The 23785-nt window shown below is 51.9% G+C and overlaps 3 protein-coding genes and 1 pseudogene across 8 annotated transcripts in view; 3 read left to right on the top strand and 1 right to left on the bottom strand.

Annotated features, from left to right (window-relative positions):
* Positions 1-23785, bottom strand: part of KRTCAP2 (keratinocyte associated protein 2) — a 139985-nt gene that overhangs the window by 112015 nt on the left and 4185 nt on the right. The window lies entirely within an intron of this gene.
* LOC142869771 (uncharacterized) lies at positions 1571-1667 on the top strand (annotated as a pseudogene).
* FDPS (farnesyl diphosphate synthase) lies at positions 4440-12767 on the top strand. 2 transcript variants are annotated; one of them, XM_012767824.3, is made up of 11 exons: positions 4440-4596; positions 5399-5614; positions 5692-5854; positions 7370-7510; positions 9768-9848; positions 10337-10459; positions 10826-10914; positions 11007-11079; positions 11758-11835; positions 11937-12071; positions 12517-12767. In XM_012767824.3, exons 2-11 carry the CDS (start codon positions 5436-5438, stop codon positions 12715-12717), a joined length of 1263 nt encoding a protein of 420 aa, XP_012623278.2. In that variant the 5' UTR covers positions 4440-4596; positions 5399-5435; the 3' UTR covers positions 12718-12767. The 2 variants fall into 2 exon arrangements, with proteins under 2 accessions (XP_012623278.2, XP_012623279.1); XM_012767825.3 differs by lacking the exon at positions 5399-5614 and having other exon boundaries at positions 4442-4596.
* Positions 12984-22909, top strand: RUSC1 (RUN and SH3 domain containing 1). Of its 5 annotated transcripts, XM_076000207.1 has the most exons (11): positions 12984-13093; positions 13755-15199; positions 15482-15892; positions 16925-17023; positions 17135-17211; positions 17335-17509; positions 17580-17685; positions 17843-17889; positions 18523-19081; positions 20026-20148; positions 22192-22909. In XM_076000207.1, the coding sequence occupies exons 2-11, from the start codon at positions 13840-13842 to the stop codon at positions 22358-22360; spliced, it is 3126 nt and encodes a 1041-aa protein (XP_075856322.1). In that variant the 5' UTR covers positions 12984-13093; positions 13755-13839; the 3' UTR covers positions 22361-22909. The 5 variants fall into 5 exon arrangements, with proteins under 5 accessions (XP_075856322.1, XP_012623276.2, XP_075856321.1 ...); XM_012767822.3 differs by lacking the exon at positions 15482-15892 and having other exon boundaries at positions 12987-13093; positions 13755-15208; XM_076000206.1 differs by lacking the exons at positions 12984-13093; positions 15482-15892 and having other exon boundaries at positions 13595-15208.

Consider the following 23785-nt stretch of genomic DNA (forward strand, 5'->3'; position numbering starts at 1 on the left):
CCCCAACTCCACAGGGACAGAAGATCTTGTGCTCCAGACCCTTCCAGACCTTGCTCTGTAGATCTCTTTATGTGGGTGTTAATCTATTAAGGTATTCTTTTTTTTTTTTGAGACAGAGTCTCGCTTTGTTGCCCAGGCTACAGTGAGTGAGTGAGTGCCATGGCGTGAGCCTAGCTCACAGCAACCTCAAACTCTTGGGCTCAAGCGATCCTGCTGCCTCAGCCTCCTGAGTAGCTGGGACAACAGGCATGCGCCACCATGCCTGGCTAATTTTTTCTATATATATTAGTTGGCCAATTAATTTCTTTCTACTTATAGTTGGCCAATAAATTTCTTTCTACTTATATACTTTCTATATATATTAGTTGGCCAATTAATTTCTTTCTACTTATAATTTCTTTCTACTACTTATTAATACGGCCTATTAATGTATTCTTTATCATATCATTTATTATATGATAAATTGGTAAACGTGTTTCCCTGAGTTCTATGAGCAGTTCTAGAAAATAATTGAGGCCAGGCGCTGTGGCTCACGCCAGTAATCCTAGCACTCTGGGAGGCTGAGGTGGGAGGATTGCTTGAGGCCAGGAGACTGAGACCAGCCTGGGCAAGAACAAGACTCCATCTCTACAAAAAATAGAAAAATTATCTCAGTGTGATGGTGCACAGCTATAGTCCCAGCTACCCTGGAGGATGAGGCAGGAGGATCACTTGAGCCCAGGATTTGGAAGCTGCAGTGAGCTATGGTAATGCCACTGCACTCTACCCAGGCTGAGAGTGAGACCCTGTCTCAATGAAAGAAAGAAAGAAAGAAAGAAAGAAAGAAAGAAAGAAAGAAAGAAAGAAAGAAAGAAAGAAAGAAAGAAAGAAAGAAAGAAAGAGAAAGGGAGGAAGAAGGAGGGAGGAAGAAGGAGGGAGGGAAGAAAGAAGGAAGAAAAGAGAAGAAAAAAAAGGAAAGAGGCCAGTGACGGTGGCTCATGTCTGTAATCCTAGCACTCTGGGAAACCAAGGCAGGCAGATCACTCAAGGTGAAACCAGCCTGAGCAAGAGCAAGACCCTGTCTCTACTATAAATAGAAAGAAATTAATTGGCCATCTAAAAATATATACAAAAAAAATTAGTCGGGCATGGTGGCGGATGCCTGTAGTCCCTGCTACTCCGGAGGCTGAGGCAGGAGGATCACTTGAGCCCAGGAGTTTGAGGTTGTTGTGAGCTAGGCTGACACCATGGCACTCTAGCCAGGGCAACAGAGTGAGATTCTGTCTCAAAAAAAAAAAAAAAAAAAAAAAAAAGGAAGAATTGAACCAGAAGAGGGGGTTGAGGGAGATTGATTTATAGCTAGTTGGTTTAGACACACAGGTGACAACCTGGACTTGCAATCTGAAGTGGGGAGAGGGTGGTCTGGTGGGACTGAGCCCTCAACCTGCATTGTCTGCATTAGCTCCAAGGTAAATAGTGTCAGAATTGAATTGAATTGCAAGACACCAGTTGATGTCTGCAGAGATTTAGAGAATTGAATTGTTATGGGGAATATCTCTACATACCTGGTGGCAGAAGTAAAGTATTGAGTACTTGCTTCAGTTGTACATGCTTGAATTGGAACAATACAGAGGAGATTAGAATGGCTCAAGGATGACATGCAAATTCGTGAAGCATTTCATATATATATATATATATATATATAAATTTGTTTTTGAGACAGGATATTGCTTTGTCACCCAGGCAACAGTGCAGTGGCATCATCATTGCTCAGTGCAACCTCAAACTCCTGGACTTAAGGGATCCTTCTGCCTCAGCCTCTCGAGTAGCTGGGACTACAGGTGCATGACACCATGTCCGGCTAGTTTTTCCATTTGTGGTAGAGATGGGGGTTTTACTCTTGCTCAGGGTGGTCTTGAATTCCTGACCTCAAGTGATCCTTGGCCTCCAAGAATGCTAGGATTACAGGTGTGAGCCACTGCACCTGGCCACATTCCATATTTTTAATGCGTGAGGTGATGATCATGCTAAATACCGGGATAGGATCATCATACAACATTATATATATATCAACACATCAAATTGTACCCCATGAATATATACAATTACAATGTGTCAATTAAAAAATAATTATAATAAAAATAAAAAATATGTGAAGTATAGAGAATAGTAGCAGATTAGAGGAAAAAACAGGTTTCTTTAGTTGGTGTAGATAGGAAACTGAATTCTTTTCTATCCACACCTCTAGAGGAGCCCAGGAATAGAGTGGGAGCACAGTCAGCTAGGGTTCTGCCAGAGGGCAAGGGAAGGAAGAGGAAGGTTTGGGAAAGAATCCATAGGCTCTGGGGAGGTCTATGTAGTGAGAAGACATGCAGATTAAAGGCAGATGAAGCAGATTCTTGGTGTAGCTCTGTCACACATGGGCTGTAAAGGCACTTGACCAAGACATTCAGGCTAAAGGGGATTCCTGCAGGGCTTCTATGCGAATTAGAAGAGATAATATGCCTGTAAAAGTACAGATTTCAAATGAGTGATTCAATAGCTACTCCATGAATAGGGTATTTATGGAGAGAATAAAAAATAGAACAATGCTCTGGACCTACCAAACAACCAACTTGGGAACTCTGGTCCCAATTTTCCATCCATCCTCCTCCTTGAGATCCTTCAGAGATCTCCATCTGCTATAAAAATGCAACTTTGGATTTTCTGAATGGCTTTAGGTCATTCAGAGCTACAACAATGATGTAGATGTGCTTGGGCAGATGTAAGAGGCTGAGTAGGCAAGGATGGGATGATTTAGCTGTGTGTGTGTGGGAGGCTTAGAGTATAGGTTGAGGAAACTGGAGTCAGAATTCCCCTTTTTCAGCTCAGATTTGTACCTTTTCCTAAAGTGTTTCCTAGCACCCAAAGCTCTGATGGCCTGATTTCTAATTTCCTTTGAGGTTCCTATTTTTTACTAATGGACTCCTCTCCCAAGATGGATGCCAACTGGCTTGGCAAACCTAACTGTGCCAGTTGATACTAATGTCACACCCCATGACCTGGGTTGTAATTTTTCATATAATGACATCTTCTTGTACCTGCCTCTAGTTCCTCTCCAGGTATGCACAATGGTCTTTTTAAAAAATTTATTGTGATAAGATAGACATAAATAAAACTGACCACTTTAACCATTCAATATACAAAGTGGCATTAAGTACATTCCACACTGTTGTGCAGCCATCACCACCATCCACCTCCAGAACTTGTTTCAACTTCTCAAAGGAAACTCTGTACTCATTAAACAGTAACTCCTCATTTCCTCTTCCCGCAGGACCTCGCCACCACTATTCTACTTTCTGTCTTTGTGAATTTGATTACTCTAGGTACCTCATATAAGTGGAATCATACAGTATTTGTCCTTTTTGTGTCTGGCTTATTTTACTTAATATAATGTCCTCAAGATTCATCCATGCTATAGATTGTACCAGAACCCTTTTATGTCCAAGCCGGTTGGGAGTTTCAGGCATCTTTCCAGAAGTGTCAAGTTACTGGGGCTATCAGGACTTGGGAGGGTTCATGGGCAGAGAGCCAGTATTGGGCTGATAAACTGTGCGGGCTGATAAGCTGTGCGTGTAGGGTGAGGCTTCCAGTTTCTGCTCTGAATCTTATCTTTTTTTTTTTTTTTTTTTGACAGAGTCTCACTTTTTGCCTCGGCACTGGCTAGAGTGCCGTGGTGTCAGCCTAGCTCATAGCAACCTCAAACTCCTGGGCTCAAGCGATCCTTTTGGCTCAGCCTCCTGAGTAGCTGGGACTACAGGCATGCACCACCATGCCCAGCTAATTTTTTTCTATATTTTTAGTTGTCCAATTAATTTGTTTCTATTTTTAGTAGAGACGGGGTCTTGCTATTGCTCAGGCTGGTTTCAAACTCCTGACCTTGAGCCATCCGCCCGCCTCGGCCTCCCAGGGTGCTAGGATTACAGACATGGGCCACCAGGCCCGGCCTGAATCTTACCTTTATCAAGCCCTTAAAGCACTTTATATACATTATCTCATAGTATCATCTTCATTCAACAGATGAGGAATGCTGGTTTCAAGGAAGCTAAGGATCAGAGATGTTAAATGATTTGCCTAAAGTTAGAGAACTAATTAAGTGGCAAATCTAGTCCTGCTGGGGTTTTCCTAACTTGCCATTCAGCTGCACAGGAAGAAAATGAAAACTGAAGTGTGGAGAAAGGTTAGCAGCCAGCGCCAGACTGGGGGCGTTCCCCGCCTGGTTGGCTTCCAGCACTATCGCCTCCAGCAAATCCCGCCTACCGCCCAATCGCGCACCTTCCAGGCCTACTGCTTGGTGTGCTGCCTTTCCATTGGTCGCCCGTCACAGACCCCATCCTCATACGAGGGCAAACAGCCAATCATCACGGCTCGTCTCCTCCCTGCCCGTCCCACGCTAGATCGCGTTGTCTCTCTCCCTCCCGCGACATGCCGGGAGTTGTAGTCTAGTGACGCATTTCTGCCCACAGCGAGGGGAGATCGCAAACTACTCGACCCAGAGAGCCGAGCGCGGAGCGGGTTCAGCTTTTAGGAGTACCCGCCAACAATCTAGACCAAGCAGGAACCGGCACCCAGGAACAGGTGAGAGAGGTTACGTGCTGAGACTGGAGGCGGGGGTCCAAGACCCGGCCTTACCTCTGTAACGCTACCTCTGTAACAGAAGCCTAGTCTATTGTGTCGGAGTTTCTCCGTTTTCGGTGTCGGTGGCCTGACTGGCTGGCCATCTGGGCGTGCGGAAACTTCCAAACTTTGCCCATGCGCTTTCCTGGAACTCCCAATATGCGCGGACCCGGGTTTACTCTTTTGCTGCGAGCCTTCCCCACCTGGCCAGTTGTTCGGAGGCTATCTGCGCAGTCCCAGCGCTTCTTGAGAGGCTCTGAACGTCCGGGCCCAGCGCCCCAGACCACATGGCCGCAGCATCCATGGATTCTGGCCCCAGTTCTCCCATCCTTGGGGCATAGCTCAGAGCCTGAGCATCCCTCTCCACCGCCTGACAGGGGAGACCTGGGTTCTAGATTTGGCTCTGGCTCTGCTCCCGTCTTCCTACCTCCTAGAGCCTCAGATTGGCTTCTGTAAAATAGGCTGACTTAAGGGTGCTTTCAACCCTGATTCCTAGGGTACTTTACTGTGTACTGCCTCCTCCCCCAGCCTTATGCACGCGGCCTTGAAGACATTCAGTTCTAGCCTTCTTATTTTAAGTGGGGATCAGCGGGTCCCAGTCATCCAGCTATACTTTTTTTTCCCCTAGCATACCATTCTGTAATTGTCCCCAAGCTTAGTCTACAAAAGGGCAGAATATTCTGGGTCAAGAAGTAAAAAGTTGGGGTGGGAGTGATCTGGGGAGCTGCCACCATGCATTTGCCTATGGTGCTTGCCCCCGCAGGGAGTGCTTGGTTCCCCCTCCCAATGCCACCCCCAGGATGCCTCTGTCCCGCTGGTTGAGATCTGTGGGGGTCTTCCTGCTGCCAGCCCCCTGCTGGGCGCCCCAGGAGAGGTGGCTGGGTTCCTTAGGGCGGCCCTCCCTGGTGCACGGGCGCCCAGTCCTGGGGGCCTGGCACGGTGCCCGCTGCTGGTGCCAAGCGTGGACAGAGGAGCCTCGGTGAGTGTGGTTGGGGTGAGGGGCTTTGGGGAGGGGAGCAGCTGATCATGTTTCTGACTTGTTCTTCCTTTCCTCAGAGCACTTCACTCCTCCCTCAGAATGAACGGAGATCAGAAATTGGATGTTTATGCCCAAGAAAAGCAGGATTTCATCCAGCACTTTTCTCAGATTGTCAGGGTGCTGACTGAGGATGAGATGGGGCACCCAGAGACTGGAGATGCTATTTCCCGGCTTAAGGAGGTGAGGGATTTAGGACTTGAAGTGAGCCCTTGGTCATTCTGCATATGTGTGGGATTCAGCGGCTTTTGGGGGAATTTTTCCCCACCAATGTTCATGCGTTGGAATTTGAGGACCTTTTTTTGTTTTGTTTTGTTTTTTGAGACAGGGTCTTACTCTGTTGCCCAGGCTGGAGTGCAGTGGTGTGATCATAGCTCACTGCAACCTCCAACTCCTAGGCTCAAGCAGTCCTGCTACTTCAGTGAACCAAGTAGCGAGGCATGTATCACCACACCTGGCTAATTTTAAATGTGTACAGATGGGGTCTTGCTATGTTGTCCAGGCTGGTCTTGAATTCCTGGCCTCAAGTGATCCTCCTGCCTAGGCCTCCTGAAGTACCAGGATTATAGGCATGAACCACTGTGCCTGGCCTGGAATTGGGGGACTTTTGGCAGATGTGGGAGAAGGCTTTTACTTGAGTGGCCCTGGATCCACCCTGGAGGAAGTGGGGCCTTGGCAGGTAAACTTTTTCAGTCCATCAGTCTGACTTTTGGCTCTGGTAGAAGGTGGGACATCCAAGCTGCTTTGCTTGGGGGTGAAGGCCTTGAACCTGGGTCTTTGACTTTGTGTCCTGAAATCATAAGGTGCTACCTTGGCAGAGACCTAGGAGAAGGGCAGTCTGAGGTTGTCCCTTCCAGCAGACTGAAATTACTATATCATCACAAACCCCTATTCTGGGACACAAACTATTGCTGTGATATATAACTGGCCTATTTTTCCCCCTTTTATTCTTTTGGAGTATCTAGTAAAATTCTTTTACAAATGCTGTCTGTCTCATTTGTCTGAGGTAAACCAAGGAAAACAGGGGCTTTGTCTACACTGGGATGGGGATTAAAAGGGAAATCTTCCCAGTTAATTAGGTGTGGTCGAGAGCTGGGCAGCAGAGGGCAGTGAGAAGTCCCAGCCAGAGGGGACACCGTTGGAGCCATGGAAGACAGATTCCCTAACTTGAATCTCCTCCACACTGTTCTTGGGCCAACTTTGGAGGGCTCTTGTCTTTAATATAATGATGGAGGCTTTTCATTTGCAGATAGGTTGAACTCTGGGTAGGAGGAAGTGGTGGGATAAGTAAAGCTGGGTTGTGAGGGTAAGTCTAGGAGAGGTGGGGATGGGGCAGGACCCTAGGGGGAGGGACCTGAATAAGCCAGCCATTCCCATAGCACGTAGTACTGTGTTTTCCCTGGGTTCAAGCCCTGTTTTTTGCTTGAGAGCAGAATTTAATCTGCACTATGAAGGCTTTAAATTTACTGGGGAAGACCATGCAGAGAGAGCAGGTCTGGGCACTGGGGAGCTGTTCTGACTGTGCTCCAGGATTTGGGGAAGGAGCAAAGAGTAGCAATTCCAGGGGCTCCCTGGGGGAAGAGTTGGGGTTGGAGAGGATAAAGGTAGGTGGTGGTTGGAAGTGGGAGAGGATGGGGAGACATCTCAGGTGGCTGTTATATGGACCTTGATGCCCTGTCCCTTTCTCCTTGTCCCTAGGTCTTGGAGTACAATGCTATTGGAGGCAAGTACAACCGGGGTATGACGGTGCTGGTAGCATTCCGGGAGCTGGTGGAGCCAAAGAAACAGGATGCTGATAGTCTCCAGCGGGCCCTGACCGTGGGCTGGTGTGTGGAACTGGTGAGAGTGGTGGGGGAAAGGCAGGAGAAGAGGTTTCCTAGAGTGGTGGTGCCTTGGCCAGGAAGGGGAGGGATGGGCCTGCGGCTTGTTTCTGGGTTGTGTTTCTGTGCCTCTAGTGTGCTACAGCCGTATTTAGACAGTGAATTACTACAAGGGTTCTCAAATGTGGGGAACCTTTTTTGTCATTAGGTACACAGATAGCTGTAGATAGCTGTGGCCTGGGGCCTTGGAATTGGCAGAGGAATGGGCTTATCACACCTTCTCTTGAGCCAACTGCTCCTTTCCTCAGGCCAGGAGCCTCAGCATTGCCGGTCATTGACCAAGTCCTGAACACTCTTCCCTTCTGGGCTCATTGCCACCCTCATCAAGTCTGGCACCCCTCCCAGAACCCAGACCCCCTGCCACCAATGAAGCCTGTAGGCCAGGCCAGCAAACTGTATACCTTCAAAAGCTAGATGAGCTGGGCATAGAAGATGAGGAGATGTGAGGATTAGAGCAAACCAGAGAAAGATACACATAGGAGAGCATGTGCCCTGTTTGGGGAAGTTGTCTCTACTTGGTTTCAGCCAGTTGTTGCTATACGGGAACAGGGACCCACCCAGCTCTTGCAATTTTCCAAGCAATGCTAAAAATTTTTCTCGAAGCAGAGGACGGCCATAAAAGTGATACATTTCTTCTGAAAGGTTATTCTTTATTTATTTGTGTTTTTTTTGTTGTTGCCTTTTTTTTTTTTTTTTTTTAGACAGAGTCTCAGTTGCCCCAGGGAAGAGGGCAGTGATGTGATTGTATCTCCCCCACAAACTCTTTTTTTTTTTTTTTTTTTTTTTGAGACAGAGTTTCGCTTTGTTGTCCAGGCTAGAGTGAGTGCCGTGGCGTCAGCCTAGCTCACAGCAACCTCAAACTCCTGGGCTCAAGCGATCCTCCTGCCTCAGCCTCCCGAGTAGCTGGGACTACAGGCATGTGCCACCATGCCCGGCTAATTTTTTATATATATATCAGTTGGCCAATTAATTTCTTTCTATTTATAGTAGAGACGGGGTCTCACTCTTGCTCAGGCTGGTTTTGAACTCCTGACCTTAAGCAATCCGCCCGCCTCGGCCTCCCAAGAGCTAGGATTACAGGCGTGAGCCACAGCGCCCGGCCTCCCCCACAAACTCTTAACTCCTGGGCTGTGAGTAATCCTTCTGCCTCAGCCTCCCTTGTAGCTGGGACTACAGGTGGGTGCCACAATGCCCAGCTGAGTTTTGTTTTTTTTTCTTTTTTGGTAGAGACGAAGTCTTACTGTAGCTCAGGCTGGTGTCGAACCTCTGAGCTCCAGCTATCCTCCTGCCTCAGCCTCCCAGAGTGCTAGGATTATAGGCAAGAACCACGGTACCTGGCCCTGAAAGGTTATTCTGAAGCAGAGATTGAAAACTGGCAGTATAATAATAGTTTTTTAAAAAAATTTATTTAAATTTTTAATTTTTTTCCTAATGGCCCATGTGATAGTACCACTAATAGTTTTTTGAAAATGTTTTAAAATCAAGTCCCCTAAATTTAATAAAGAGGAGATTTCACACAAAACCCCAGATTTTTAGCATTGCTGGGGTAATTGCTAGGTGGGTCCATGACAAGCGGAGGTGGGGTATTGTCCCTGCCTCCAGGGTATTCATGGGCTAGTGGGGAAACCAACACGTTCCTTCAAATAGGCCGTGAGAAGAGTAGCCCTTTGCTGATGAATAAGAGTGTTTAAAGATACTTAAGACCCCTAGGTAAAAGTCACCAGGAGTCAGATTTCAGTCCAATTAGACCTGTACCCCCAAAGGATCTCCTTTGGAACCAGGACTGTGTTCCTGGTCACTGGAGTGTTTAATCACAGGGCTGGGGGTGACACAGGAACAGCCTCCTTTTGTTTAAGAAGTCATGTAAAGTCAAGTTGCATGAAGAAATCTTAAAGCGTTCATTGAAGTTTTTGATAAGAGAAGAATAGAGTATATGAAGATGTTTTATAATCTCCCTGATACCAGGGATAATCTAGGGCTGATTAGAGATGTCAGAGATCTGTTTTAGTCTCTTACCCCCCAAACAGAGTATTTTAGTCCCATTTTATAGATGGGGAGTCTGAGCCAAAGAGGTCATGTCACTTCCCAAGTTCTCTACCACCCCATCCTGACCTTTCCAGCTCATAGTGACTATCTGAAGCAGCAGCTCTGTCGCTGATAGAGGGAACAGTAACAAAGGAGCCCTGCAGGTCTTATTCCATTCTTCTTTCTGCTAGCTGCAAGCGTTCTTCCTGGTAGCAGATGATATCATGGATTCATCCCTAACCCGCCGGGGGCAGCTCTGCTGGTATCAGAAGGTAATGTGGGGCCGGGCGGTGGCTCACGCCTGTAATCCTAGCAGTCTGGGAGGCCGAGGCGGGTGGATTGCTCGAGGTCAGGAGTTTGAAACCAGCCTGAGCTAGAGTGAGACCCTGTCTCTACTATAAATAGAAAGAAATTAATTGGCCAACTAATATATATAGAAAAAATCAGCCAGGCATGGTGGTGCATGCCTGTAGTCTCAGCCACTGGGGAGGCTGAGGCAGAAGGATTGCTTGAGCCCAGGAGTTTGAGGTTGCTGTGAGCTAGGCTGACGCCATGGCACTCACTCTAGCCTGGGCAACAAAGTGAGACTCTGTCTCAAAAAAAAAAAAGAAGGTAATGTGGGTGGGAAGATTGCAGTGGGTATGGGGACAGGCCACTGGGAGGTGGTTTCATACAGCCTGTTTGAGGTATTTGGGGTAATGCTTCTTGGTATGAGTCTAAGGCAGAGATTGATTGCTTGTTTCCTCCATGCCCCCAACAGCCAGGCATAGGTTTGGATGCTGTCAATGATGCTCTGCTTCTGGAAGCATGTATCTACCGCCTGCTGAAGCACTATTGCCGGGAGCAGCCCTATTATCTGAACCTGATCGAGCTCTTCCTGCAGGTGTGCTACAGACTGGGGCACAGGCCCCAGAGGTTGTCCGCATAACCTTGGCCTCTATAGCACATTCTCATCTAGCTGGTTTCAGGGCACAGGAGATACTAGGGTTGCCTAGGAGGGAGAAAAAAGTGAGGCAGGGGTGAAGGGTGGTGGTGGCAAGAAGGATTTCTCTGTCCCTGTGTGATTGGAAGAAGGGGTGGAAAGGACTGTGCATGCATGAATGTGGGCCTTGAGTTTTGAGGCCTTTTCTCCCTCCTGTTGCTTTTCTGATTCTGCCCAGCTGTCAACTGGTATGAGATGCGGGGCCCAGGGTATCAGGGTTCCCCACATCTGGAGAAAGCCTGGCTCATGGGCCATCTTCTTCTTTAGAGTTCATATCAGACTGAGATCGGGCAGACCCTGGACCTTATCACAGCCCCCCAGGGCAATGTGGAACTTGGCAGATTTACTGAAAAGAGGTAAGGGACAGTTGGAATCATGTCTGGGCAGTGAGGGCAGCCTGAGAGTAGGCCTTGCCCTTCTGAGGAGTTTATTTTCTCTCCCTACTCAGGTACAAATCTATTGTCAAGTACAAGACAGCTTTCTACTCCTTCTATCTTCCTGTAGCTGCAGCCATGTATATGGTAAGTCATCCTCCTTGCCCCTCACTGCTCTGCAGATGTGGGCTTTTGGACAGGAAGGTACAGAGCAGACAACTTGGACAATCTGGCACCCTCCCCCCATTGCCATATGACCTTGAGCAAGTCAGTCTCTGAGTCTGTTTTCTCTGCTGTAAGATGGGGATAAAATTCCTCCCTTACAGGACTGTAGAGATTAACCAAGGTGAGGGATATGACAGTGCTTAGCCCGTAACGGGGGACAAAAAATCCTACATCTGAGTATGGATGGGGTGGGGAGGAGATAATTCAGGCTGAGAGAAAGAAGACTGGATCAAAGACTGTGGGATTAACTATCTACCCTGACCTTGCTTCTCCAAATTTCATCCTGAAAGAAGCTGGAGGTAGAAAAAGATTAGGAAGAGGGATCAGAGTGACTCGGGGACTGAGACTTGTGAGGGAAGAGAGAGAGTCTGAGGACCTCCAGAAGGGGCTTATCTTTTATGATTCTCCTTGGGCCTAGCTAAAAATGAGTGGGGTAGAGGTTGGACTCTCAGGCAGGACTTCCTGGATCAGGGAAGCTGAGGATGTCTGAAAGGAGAGAAGATTTAGGGGCTGCAGTAGGGCAGGACTCCATTCAAGGAAGCAGGCAGCAAGATGCGGGCACCGCTGGGGTTTGGTTTATTAATCTCCTTTTCCCTGTAGGCAGGTATTGATGGGGAGAAGGAGCATGCCAACGCTAAGAAGATCCTGCTGGAGATGGGAGAGTTCTTTCAGATTCAGGTGAGAAGGCATGAGGAGTAGCAGAGAACAGTCAGTCACCAGCTTTCCTCCTTCCCTGCCTGGTAGCCTTGTCATGCCTCCTTTTCTGTCCCCCTGCTCAGGATGATTACCTTGACCTCTTTGGGGATCCGAGTGTGACAGGCAAGGTTGGCACTGACATCCAGGACAACAAATGCAGCTGGCTGGTGGTTCAGTGTCTACAACGCGCCACTCCGGAACAGCGCCAGATCTTGCAGGTGCCTAAGAGAGGTGGTGGTTCCCTGAGCTGATAAGGGGATACAGCAGTGGTTCTCCAATGAGGGCTATTTTGCCCCTCAGGGGAAATTTGACAATATCAGCAAAGGTTTTTTTGTCATTACAACCGTGGGGTTTATGCATGTGCTACAGGCATCGAGGGGTAGAGGCCAAAGATGCTCTCGCAAACCAAGAATTATCTGGCCCAAAGTTTCAGTAGTGCTAAGGTTAGAAACCCTGGAGTAGAGGAAGCTGAGGACTGAGCCAATATCTGAACGTTTGGGATGGGGAAGGGGAAACATGGCATCTCAGATACCTAGAGACACTTGAGGCAGGAATGAAGAATGGCCTTAGAGATGTTCTGGAGCATGTGAAAGGGGAGTGGGGAGGGGTCCTGGAGGCTCTGGAGAAGGCTAAGCCCATTTTTCTCCCTCCAACCCTTTTCAGGAGAATTACGGGCAGAAGGAGGCGGAGAAGGTGGCCCGGGTGAAGGCACTATACGAGGAGCTGGATCTGCAGGCTGTGTTCCTGCAGTATGAGGAAGACAGTTACAGCCACCTCATGAGTCTCATCGAGCAGTACGCTGCACCCCTTCCCCGGGCCATCTTCTTGGAGCTAGCACGCAAAATCTACAAGCGGAAGAAGTGACCTACACTGCAAGGATGGGGAGAGGAGGCTCTCAATAAATTATTGTGTAACCTTGTGGTTCTGTTATTGTTCGAGACAGCCAGCCGCCAGAGAGCTCCAGAATGGGCGAGATGGGGGGTGGGGTGGCTGCATGGAAGCCAGGAACTCAGGGACTAAAAGCTTAGGATACATTCAGTCTGAGAGGGGTGACACCGGCAAGACGTCAAGCGCTGGGGGGCGGGTCTGAGCTACGCCACGCCCATGCGTGGAGGGGTGCGGCTGCGCAGCGCAGAGAGTGTTGTCCTAGCGCCCCTCCCCTCTGCTCGGTGGCCCGCCGGGCGGGACCGGAGAGTCTCCCGACAAGCCTAAAGCCAGGAACGGTTCCAGGAGGACCCTGGTGAGGCGGGCCTTGCCGGTGGGTGGGGGTGGATGAACCAGGGCACACGGGTGATAGGACAGGGGAGCAGTAAAAATGAATAGAGAAGGGGTAGGGCGGAGGCTGAATGATGGAGACGGATGCGGAGAGAATGGACAGGCTCACCGCTGTTCCAAGGGGTGAGGGCACAGGCTGGAGCCCGGCGGAAACGCGGGGCACCCTGCAGATGAGGAGTTGACATGCTGACAGCTGCTCCATCCTTCTCCCCCTCCAGCCCCCGCCCCTTTCCTACATTAACCAGCCAAACTCCTTGTGTTGCACCCTCTCATTTTGGGGCAACTGGGCGGGGTCTCCGTTAGTCTCTTTCTCTGGGAGTAAGGGGTAGCCTGGAGGGCAGAGCCCGATTGCCTATTCTGGGCCCCCACCCTTCTTAGAGATCCAGAGCTCAGCCGCATTCTCTGACCCTCCCCGCTCCATTCCCTGGGGAGTGGGGGGTTACATTGGATTTCACCTGCAAACACTGCAGTGGAAACTAATGGCCAGTTGATGGTGATCTGCATCTTATTTAAATGTCACCCAAAGCAGCCAGAGCCTTCCCAGGTCTGCTCCTGCCCTCAGTCACCTCTGTGTCCTTCCAGCAGCACGTCCTCACTGGTGGGGTTTCACCACCTCTGTCTTCTAGGTCTGCACCTGTGGTTGCCAGGTAGGTGGATGTGAGAGGCCCGATCCTCCTGGTTCTCAGAGGCCATCTCATCGCCGCTGGCACCATGCTGTCCCCTCAGAGGGCTTTACTCTGCAACCTCAACCATATCCACCTCCAGCACGTCTCCCTGGGCCTGCACTTGTCCCGTCGTCCCGAGCTACGGGAGGGGCCCTTGAGCACGCCCCCACCCCCAGGAGACACTGGGGGCAAAGAGAGCAGGGGCCCCTGCAGTGGGCCTCTGGTGGACGCCAATTCCAACAGCCCAGCCGTGCCCTGCCGATGCTGCCAGGAGCATGGGCCAGGCCTAGAAAACCGGCAGGACCCATCGCAGGTGGAGGAGGGGGCTGCCTCTCCCTCAGACCCTGGCTGCTCCTCCTCTCTCAGCTCCTGCTCGGATCTTAGCCCTGATGAGTCCCCAGTCTCGGTCTACTCGCGGGACCTCCCAGGTGATGAGGAAGCCCACCCTCAGCCCAGTATCATCCCCCTGGAGCAGGGCTCCCCACTGGCTTCCGCCGCAGGCCCCGGCACCTGCTCCCCGGACAGCTTCTGCTGCTCTCCGGATTCCTGCTCCGGAGCTTCCTCCCCACCTGGCCCTGGCCTGGACTCGAACTGCAACGCCCTGACCACCTGCCAGGACCTCCCTTCCCCAGGCCTGGAGGAAGAGGATGAGAGTGGGGAGCAGGACCTCCCTACCTCCGAGCTCTTAGAGGTGGATGATGGGAAAATCGATGCTGGGAAAACGGAGCCCAGTTGGAAAATTAACCCCATTTGGAAAATTGACACAGAGAAAGCTGACGCTGGATGGAAAATCACTGAGAACAATAACTCTGGTTGGAAAATCAACGAAAATACTAACTCTAGCTGGAAAACTGAACCTGGAAAATTCAACTCTGGTTGGAAAACCAACACAGGACTAAATGACTCTGGCTCAAAAACAGATGCAGGGAAAATTGATGGGGGATGGAGAAGTGACGTCAGCGAGGAGCCGGTGCCCCACCGGACAATCACATCCTTCCACGAGCTGGCCCAGAAGCGCAAGCGGGGCCCGGGGCTGCCCCTCCTGCCCCAGGCCAAGAAAGATCGCAGTGACTGGCTCATAGTCTTCTCGCCAGATACGGAGCTGCCCCCGACCGGGTCGCTGGGCAGCTCCTCTGCACCTGCCCGGGAAATCACTACCTTCAAAGAACTGCGGTCCCGAAGCCGGGTCCCGCCCCCGCCAGTCCCGCCTCGAGACCCCCCAGCTGGCTGGGCTTTGGTCCCGCCCCGGCCCCCACCCCCACCCATCCCTCCCCGGAGGAAGAAGAACCGACCTGGGCTGCAGCCTATAGCGGAGGGGCAGCCGGAGGAGGGCAGGGCGGTCAGCCCCGCGGCTGGCCAGGAGGCGCCAGCCGCGAAGGAGCCGGAGGAACCCAGTGCGCAGGCTGGTCTGGAGGGTAAGAGGCAGCAAGAAGCAGGAGGAGGGCTGGGCTTCGGCCTCGCCCCCACCTCCGAAGCTTCCAACCCCGTCCCTGTCTCCCTTCCATTCTGTGTCAGCCATCCTCCCCGCCCCTTCTGCCAGGGAGCGCTCTGGGAAAGGGAAACTGGGTGGGTCGTTGGGTTACGGGACTAACTCTTTGCTCCCTCTTTCTCCCGCCTCTCCTTGCCTGGCTGCCCGTCCCGCTGCCCTCCTTCCCCTCTGCGCCTGGCCCCGCCAATCCCGCCTGCAGCCGGTCCCCTCCTGCTCCCTCGGCCTCTGTTTTTCCGGTTCTCGGCCGACGGGCGCCCCCTGTTGGAGGGTGGGGGTGCGGGCGCAGCTGGGTCTCTGCTCCTGGCGCCGCTGGCTGCGTGGCAGGGCGCCGGGCTGCGGCTGCTGGGGGCGCCAAGCCCCCCAGAGGAGCAGCTGCTGCCGGTCCGCCTGTCCCCGGTGGGAGCCTATTCGCCTCCGACTCGGGGAGCCCTGCCCTGCCTGGCCAGCCCCGAGCTGGCTCTGCTGCTGTCCCCGCTCTTTCCCAGAAGTAGCACCTTCCCCGCCACAGCTCCCCCACCCCGCCAGGTACCCGCCCCCCCGCTGCCACCGCCACCTCGTCCGCCGAAGGCCCCTCGCTGGATCAGGAGCCCACCGCCTCCGCCCAGGCTACGTAAGACGGACCGGGCAAGCCCCGCGGGCCTCGCCCCGGGCGAGGCCTCCCCGCCCACCCCAAGGCCCCTCGGACCCTCGCCCAGCTCTGTTTAAGCTTTTTTCCGGGGTTACCGGCTTGGTCCCACCATTCAACTTCGGCAGATTCCGAGCAAGTTCATTGGTCCTAGGGAGCCTGGCCTTGCTCCCCGTGCAGGGGGGCGGGCGCTGTTGCTCTCCACGCTGCGTGACCCGGCCGCTCTCCCGCGGCACAGTGGACGCGGGCTTATCCAGCATCCCCGCTAAGCATGCTGAGTCTAGAGGGCCCCAGCGAGTCATTGTTAGGGACCTTGGGTCACACCGTCTGTGGAATTCCTTGGCCAGTGCAGTACGGGCCTGACCCCCACCTTGCTCGGGAAGGATGGAGGGCGAAGCTCCCTGGAACTCACTGGCGCCAGAGGTTCTGGCGACTCCCATCCCCAGGAGTCCCACCCCACGTAGGGTGAAGGGGGCTCCCTTCGCTGAGATGCGGGCGTGGGACCCAGGTTTCCTCTTTCCGACGCTTTCCAGCCTCCCAGTCCTCGGGTCTTGCCTCCCTCCGTCTCTCCTCCCTTTTCCGTCTGTCTGTCTTTCCATTGGTCCAGGCTCCCCACGTGCTCCCCGGGTCTCCGCGGGCCGGACGCGGGCCCGGGGCGGGGCGCAGGGCTGCCCCTCCCTCCCCTGGCCCGGGCATCTCCTGCCCTAAAGGCCCCGGCGGGGCAGGCGGGACGTGAGCCAGGCGGTCCCGCTCCGGGACTTCCGGAATCTAGGAGGTGGGAGCTGGGCCCCGAGGAAGGGAAATGGGGACCGGGGTGGGGGACAGCAAGTGCAGCAATGTGTGTAGGATTTCGCGAGGAGCCCGGGTCGAGCTTCCCGGTGCTGCACGCGGCCCCGCGCCCCTCTCCAAGACCCTTCAGGGGCAGGGGCGCCGCGGACCCGCAGGAGATGCCCTGTGCGGGAGCCCGGAGTCCTTGCAGTAACCCCTTGTCACCGCGTGTTTCTTTCCTTACCCTAGTCCGTAGTTCTTGGTCGTTCGCCGGTGTCCCCGGGGCCCAGCGGATGTGGATGGCAGAAGCCCAGAGTGGGACTGGCCAGCTACAGGAGCAGAAAAAAGGTGGGACACGCTGGCTCCTGGCTTCTGAACGAACTGCACGAAGCAGTGAGTCCGGGTCGGAGGGTGCGCCCGGGGGAGCGGGGCTCTGAGGCGTCCCCCCTCCCGCCCCAGGTCTCCTGATAGCCGTCAGCGCCTCGGTGGACAAAATCATCTCGCACTTCGGGGCCGCCCGGAACTTGGTTCAGAAGGTGAAGGTGGCCGGGGGGAGGACGTTGGGGACGAGGAGGTTAATGTAGCTCTGAGGGCGCAGGAACAGCTGGTGGGAGGTGGCTGGGGGATCTGTGCACACACCCGCGTCGCGCCGCCTCCAGGCCCAGTTGGGGGATAGCCGGCTGAGCCCGGACGTGGGGCACCTGGTGCTGACCACCCTCTGCCCGGCGCTCCACGCCCTGGTGGCGGATGGGCTGAAGCCCTTCCAGAAGGACCTCATCACCGGGCAGCGCAGGAGCAGCCCCTGGAGCGTGGTGGAGGCGTCGGTGAAGCCAGGTGAGCGGGGAGGGCCGGGCCCTGATCGGGGCAGGGCCGGAGCCTGGCTGACCGCACCCCCTGTCCTCAGGCTCCAGCACCCGCTCCCTCGGAACCCTGTATAGCCAGGTCAGCCGGCTGGCCCCGCTCAGCAGCAGCCGTAGCCGCTTCCATGCCTTTATCCTGGGCCTCCTCAAGTGAGTGGCCTTCCCACTGCCCCTCCCATGACCTGGGGAGCGCAGCGCCATCATGGGTGGGGACACGGAAGTAGTGCCCCATGTCCCCAGAGAAGGACTTCTCTCTCCCAGTCTCATCTGTCAACCCTGAACTTCTGTTCTTTCCTTTCTTTCCCAGCACTAAGCAGTTGGAGCTGTGGTTTTCCAGTCTCCAGGAAGATGCAGGTCAGAGGCTCAGGTGGGAGGAAGGGAAGGATGGGGATCTCTCCTGCTGGTTCCCACTGATGGCAGAGTGGTTATTGATCCAGATCTCCCATCTTATTCCTCTTGTGCTTAACACTCTTCCAAGGAATCTCTCGCTGCCCCTAGGAAGACCCAAAACCTTTGGCCTCTGCCCCCCAGGTTCAGGCTTTCACTGGTCTTGTCAACAGTCTGGTCCTTTTTGCCCCAGGGCCATGCCTATGCAATTCCTCCACCTAGGACAGGCCTCCCTGCTCCTCCTCTTCCTCACTGACTTGCCTTCAGCCTTTGAGCTTCCTCAGTGAGGCCGAGGCCGACCTCCTAAGCCCTGTTTTTTGAGCACTCCTGTGGCTCTCCTGTCCTCCTTTCTAGCCCCTACACTGTTCCTCAGTTATCTGTCACTATCTATCTGCTCTACATGCGTCTTCCTCTCTAGGCCAGGTTCCACACAGGCAGGGAAGTGTCCCTCTCCTTCCCTGCCCTGGAGCCCAGCACAGAGTGAGGCCTAGGAGGGTGTTTGCCAACTAGGCCCTGGTGTGCTGATGTGGGGGCAGGGGTGGAGGGGTCCTCTGGGTCTAGACCCAGGGCAGGAGCTGATGTTGACCTGCTCTTTTCCAGGCCTGCTGTCCCTCCTGTACCTGCCCACAGGGTTCTTCTCTCTGGCCCGGGGCAGCTGTCCCTCCCTGTCCACAGAGCTGCTGCTCCTGCTGCAGCCATTGTCGGTGCTCACCTTCCACCTGGACCTCCTCTTTGAGCACCACCACCACCTGCCCCTGGGCCCGCCTCAGGCCCCCGCCCCTCCGGGCCCGCCTCCCGCCCTGCAGCAGACTGTGCAAGCCGTGCTGCAGTGGGGGGAGCGGCTGGCCCAGAGCCTTCGGGGAGCTTCCAGGGAGGCTGCCCTGGACCCCTCAGCCGCCCCAGCCCCCCCAAGCCCTCCCACACCAGGCAGCTGGTGGGAGCAGCTGACCCAGGCCTCCCGGGTCTATGCCTCTGGGGGCTCGGAGGGCTTCCCTCTTCCCCGGTGGGGACTCGGGCATCACCGGCCGGCACCCGGAGGTGTGCGGGAGAGACCTCCGCCTGCAGAGGAGTCAGCACCAGGCAGAGGCGTGTGGCTGGGGAGACTATTTGGAGTGCCTGGGGGCCCCACAGAAAATGAAAGTGGAGCCCTAAAGTCCAGGTAATGGGGTTCCTTATCCCCTCTATGACCTTCTGACTCCCTCTCAGATCCCCCAGTGGCCTCATTTGAAACTCTGTTACCGTGTAACTCTTCAGGATGGAGGCTGTTTTTCTACTGCCAAGAGCTAAAAATGGTTACATTCTCAAATGGTTACATTTTAACAGTTACATAAGTACCTACATAATGTTTTCGATTTTGCCTGTTGGCTCTCAGGGTCTAAAATACAGTCATCCCTGGGCATATGTGGGGTTGGTTCCAGGACCCTGTGAATAGGCATGTCCCACAGTCCACCCTGCAGAACCCGGGTATGCGAAAAGTCAGCCCTCAGTAGACATGGGATTCCCATCCCAAGAATACTGTATTTTTGATCCATGTTTGGTTGAAAAAAATTCTCGTAGAAGTGGACCTATGCAGTTCAAGCCCATGTTCCAGGGCCAATGGTATTTACTATCTGGTCCTTTAGAAAAAGAAAAAATTACTGACCCTTTAAGGGTTGGGCATTGGTGGCTCTTTAGTGGCTTCAGGTATTCTAGTGACCTTCTGGATATCTCTGAGCCTGCATAGGCTCTGCTGGTTCCATAGGCTCCTTGTGACTTTTAGTGTTATAGACTTTTGTTGGCATCTTCCTGATCATCCTAAAGGTATCTCCACCCCACAGCTGCCACTCTGCCCTCAGCAGTGACCACCCTGAACGTCTTTTTTTTTTTTTTTTTTGAAGAGATGGGATCTGGATCTTCTTGCTCAGGCTGGTCTTGAACTCTTGAATCCTCCCACCTCAGCCTCCCAGAGTGCTAGGATTACAGTCATGAACCACCTTGCCCAGCCCCACCCTGACCTCTTGAACCACAGCCCTCTCAGCCTTTCTTTCCTTCCAAACCCCTGGGTTCTCTGGTTCTATTTTTGGAGTTGGTGTGACCTCTATGACCCTGTGCCCTTTCTTCCAGGAGGCCATCTAGCTGGCTGCCCCCAACAGTGAGTGTGTTGGCTCTGGTGAGGCGGGGGGTGCCTCCTGAGAACCCCCCTGAGGAGCTGTTGCCCTCAGTGCCCAGCATGGTGCAGACCCACAGGTAAGGACTGGGGAGGTTCGCTGGTGTGGATTATAGATGCATTTCTGTCTTCACAGAGTGGGTGGGAGGCAGCTAAAAGACCCTGAACTTAGTCTGCATTGCATCTTTGCTGTTTATTATCAGTGCGACACCAATTTCTCTGAGCCTTAGTTTCTTTCTCTGTAAAAAGAGGATAATTTATAATACCTTTGTTATGGTTGTTGTGAAGACTAAATATAATTATATAAGAGCACTCCGGGAGGCCGTGGCGGGTGGATCGCTCGAAGTCCAGAGTTCAAAACTAGCCTGAGCAAGAGCGAGATCATGTCTCAACTAAAAATAGAAAGAAATTGACCAACTAAAAATATGTATACAAAAAATTAGCCGGGCATGGTGGCGCATGCCTGTAGTCTCAGCTACTCGGGGAGGCTGAGGCAGTAGGATCACTGAGCCCAGGAGACTGAGGTTGCTGTGAGCTAGGCTGACGCCACGGCACTCACTCTAGCCTGGGCAACAAAGTGAGACTCTGTCTCAAAAAAAAAAAAAAAAAGCATTTGGCACATAGCAGGGACCCAGTGGTGGTCTTTTGTTATTGTGTGTACACTGAGGGATTGTGTATCCCTTTAGTGGGGTCTTCTAATGGCACCAGGGGCTGCTCCTACTTTGGGGTCTTATTTCTTTTGGGTTCTTCTAGTCCATTGAATTAAGCATTTTGATTTTTCATTCATTCAGCAGTATTTTTCAAGTATAATAATGTGTCACTTAACAACAGAGGTACATTCTGAGAAATGCACTTAGGCAGTTTCGTTGTTAGGCAAACATCATAAAGTGTGCTTACAGAAACCTAGATGGTGTAGCCTACTACACGCCCAGGCTGTGTGGCATCCCCTATTGCCCCTAGGCTACAAACCTGTCCAGTGTGTTACTGTACTGAATACTGTGTGTTGCAACACAGTGGTATTTGTGTGTCTAAACGTAGAAAAAGTAAAAACATGGTATTATAATCTAAGCGACCACTGTCGTATATATGGTCTGTTGTTAACTGAGATGTCATTATGCAGTGCATGACTATACTTATTATGTGCCAACATTATGCTAGGGGAAGGAATACAAGGGTAATATATTGGAGTCCCTGCCCTCAAGGAGCGTGTAGTCCAGTGGACATACCAATGAATAAATGAGCAATCACACTGCAGTATGGTAAAGACAAGGAAAGGAAGACTTGAGTCTTTTGGGGCAGTAGACAAGGTTTCTTCCTCAGGCTTGGGGACACAGGGGAGGCTCGGTGATGATGTGGGGCTGGCAGGAGGAACAGGAGACAAAGGTGGGGAGTCCAGAGTGTGGTAAGTGAGGAACTGCGGGTGCATGACAGATTGTGGCTGGAGTGGAGAATGCTAATGGCAGTGATGGCAAGGCCGGCTCACCCACTTATTTTGAGTGGGAGCCCTTGAATGATCTTTAGTGTGGGAAGGATGTACTTGCTTGTGTTTTAGAAATATCTGTCATGTGGAGAATGGGGCTTGGGAGGATGCTGAGAGAGATTCATGCAGACCAGTTAGATTATATGCAGCGGTCAAGAGAGAGGACAGAGGCTTTAACTAGGATGGTGGCAGTAGAGTTGAAGAGAAAGAGTAGATGGAGTAGTAGGAGATACAAACATTAAACAAATTCTGGTGATGGGCTGGATGTGAGGTGTGAGATGCCCAGGTTTTTACTGGGAGCAAGTGAGTAGAAAGTGGTGCTACTTATCACTATAGGGAACATGAGGGGAGGGACTGGTTGGGAGGGTTAAGAAGAGTCGTTTAGTTTGCATATGTTGAATTTGAAGCATCAGAGAGAAGTGCAAATAGTGTCAAATACGCAGCTGAAGAGCGGGTTTGGTGCTTAGCAGAGGGCTAGGCTCCCAGGTAGAATCAACATGTTGATGAATAGTCCCCAGGTCTCTTCCAGAGCCCAGTCAGTGTTCACTGAGCTGAATCAAGAGGGGCACTCCATATAGTGGGGGGTGAGGCCTGGGCATCCCCACCTCACTTCACCCCAGCATCTTCCTCTGGCTCCCCTCAGGGCAGTTCGGGCTCTCTGTGACCACACTGCTACAGGACCTGACCAGTTGAGCTTCCAGTGCGGGGATGTGCTGCGTGTCATCGCCACAGTGGATGAAGACTGGCTCCGCTGTGGGCGGGATGGCGTGGAGGGGCTGGTGCCTGTAGGGTATACCTCCCTTGTTCTCTAGCCCTGAGCGCCTTGCCTTTCCTGCATATGTCTCCCTCCTGTCATCTGGGAATGGAATGGCCCATGAACACTAATCCATGTAAACCTACCATCCCAGAAGCATTTTCCCTGTTGACAAAATGACATTTCTTCCCATATCCATTTTTGCCAATATTTAAAATAAACTTTCCTTCTTCCCTCTCATGCCCATCTGTAAGGTGAAATCTGCTCTTCCTCCAAATATATAAAAAGGAATTGCCCTCTATGCAATCCCTTTCCTTTTCCCCATCTGTATAAGGACCGTCTTCCTTCCTATCTACAAAATGGAAATCTAGCCCTCCTTTCTTCATGCATAAGTGGACTGTGCCAGTACAGTATATGCCTTGGCCCCCCAAGCCTAGAAAGGCCTCTAACCTCCTTCCTGTGTATGGAACCTTCCTCACTCCACCCCTCCCAGTTGCCTGTATTGATGTACTCATGCTGTACTAGGTGCCGAAGCCTGGACACCCCTGGTGGGTGAGTCTGTGGTAATGGTCTGCCTCTTTTGTCCCAATAAAGTGTGGGAGTTGAATGTGTGCGTGTGTGTGTGTCACTGTGGGTTCCAGGACATAGGCTATGGAGGAAGGACCTCTTACAAGAGGCCCAAGGCAGATGTTTCCTTCCTAGCCCAGGTTCAGTTCTTAATAAATAGCCCCTGATTGGTTCCTGAATCTAACAAGTGCTTTTGTCTTCTGAAACTTGCTTAGTTTTGTTAGACTGATATGTTAAGAGCCTGAGTAAATATGGGGGAAGAGGGAAGATGTAGCCCTAGAAATTGTGCTTATTAGATTCATATCTGAGGTGAAGGGAAAGATTAAAGAGTTGCAGGAAATGTCACATATTTACTATTTAGTACCTATTTAATAACACTCTGGTGATATAATTTCAAGTATATGGAAAATAACTTGACATTTCTTTTTTAGGAATTGGTTTCCTCTCAATCTTTTGAAAAAAATGAAAACTGCTAAGATGCTCTAGAGGTTTGAGAATGGGGTTAGGAATCATTGAAAGCATTGTCTAGATAGAGAAATCCCTAAGGTTAGAATAGAAAGCTGTAATCATAACTAGGCAGCCGGAAAGTTAGAGGAAGGCTGAGAACTATGAGGTGAAACATGGCAAAGAAATTCAGGAAGGTTTCTTTATGTTTGGGAACTTGGCTGAAGACCATGGGCTGGTGATAACTGAGAGGGGACCTGAGGAAATAAAAATCTTAAGATTCAAAGCTCTGAAGTACTCAGGACTGGTTGGACTCAAATGCCTCACACGTTTGTCATTTTCTAAGAATTAAATGTTCCCCATCCCTGGCCAATTCATGTTATTCATCTGCTCCTTGCTTTAATTTTGCTTTTTGTGTTTAGCTGCCCTCTCAATTTTAGACCTCAGTTTGCATTTCAGGTGTTTGCTAGGG

This window comes from Microcebus murinus, chromosome 2 (assembly GCF_040939455.1).
Source record: "Microcebus murinus isolate Inina chromosome 2, M.murinus_Inina_mat1.0, whole genome shotgun sequence".
NCBI lineage: Eukaryota > Metazoa > Chordata > Mammalia > Primates > Cheirogaleidae > Microcebus > Microcebus murinus.

What these genes read in the sequence shown, in the direction of transcription:
- FDPS (XM_012767824.3), top strand. Translation starts at nt 5,436, where the DNA reads ATGCCTCTGTCCCGCTGGTTGAGATCTGTGGGGGTCTTCCTGCTGCCA. An exon ending in TGGGCTGGTGTGTGGAACTG is followed by an intron (nt 7,511 to 9,767) that starts GTGAGAGTGGTG and finishes TCTTTCTGCTAG; the next exon opens with CTGCAAGCGTTCTTCCTGGT. An exon ending in AGCTCTGCTGGTATCAGAAG is followed by an intron (nt 9,849 to 10,336) that starts GTAATGTGGGGC and finishes TGCCCCCAACAG; the next exon opens with CCAGGCATAGGTTTGGATGC.
- RUSC1 (XM_076000207.1), top strand. Translation starts at nt 13,840, where the DNA reads ATGCTGTCCCCTCAGAGGGCTTTACTCTGCAACCTCAACCATATCCAC. An exon ending in GGAGGCGTCGGTGAAGCCAG is followed by an intron (nt 17,510 to 17,579) that starts GTGAGCGGGGAG and finishes CCCTGTCCTCAG; the next exon opens with GCTCCAGCACCCGCTCCCTC. An exon ending in AGCATGGTGCAGACCCACAG is followed by an intron (nt 20,149 to 22,191) that starts GTAAGGACTGGG and finishes GGCTCCCCTCAG; the next exon opens with GGCAGTTCGGGCTCTCTGTG.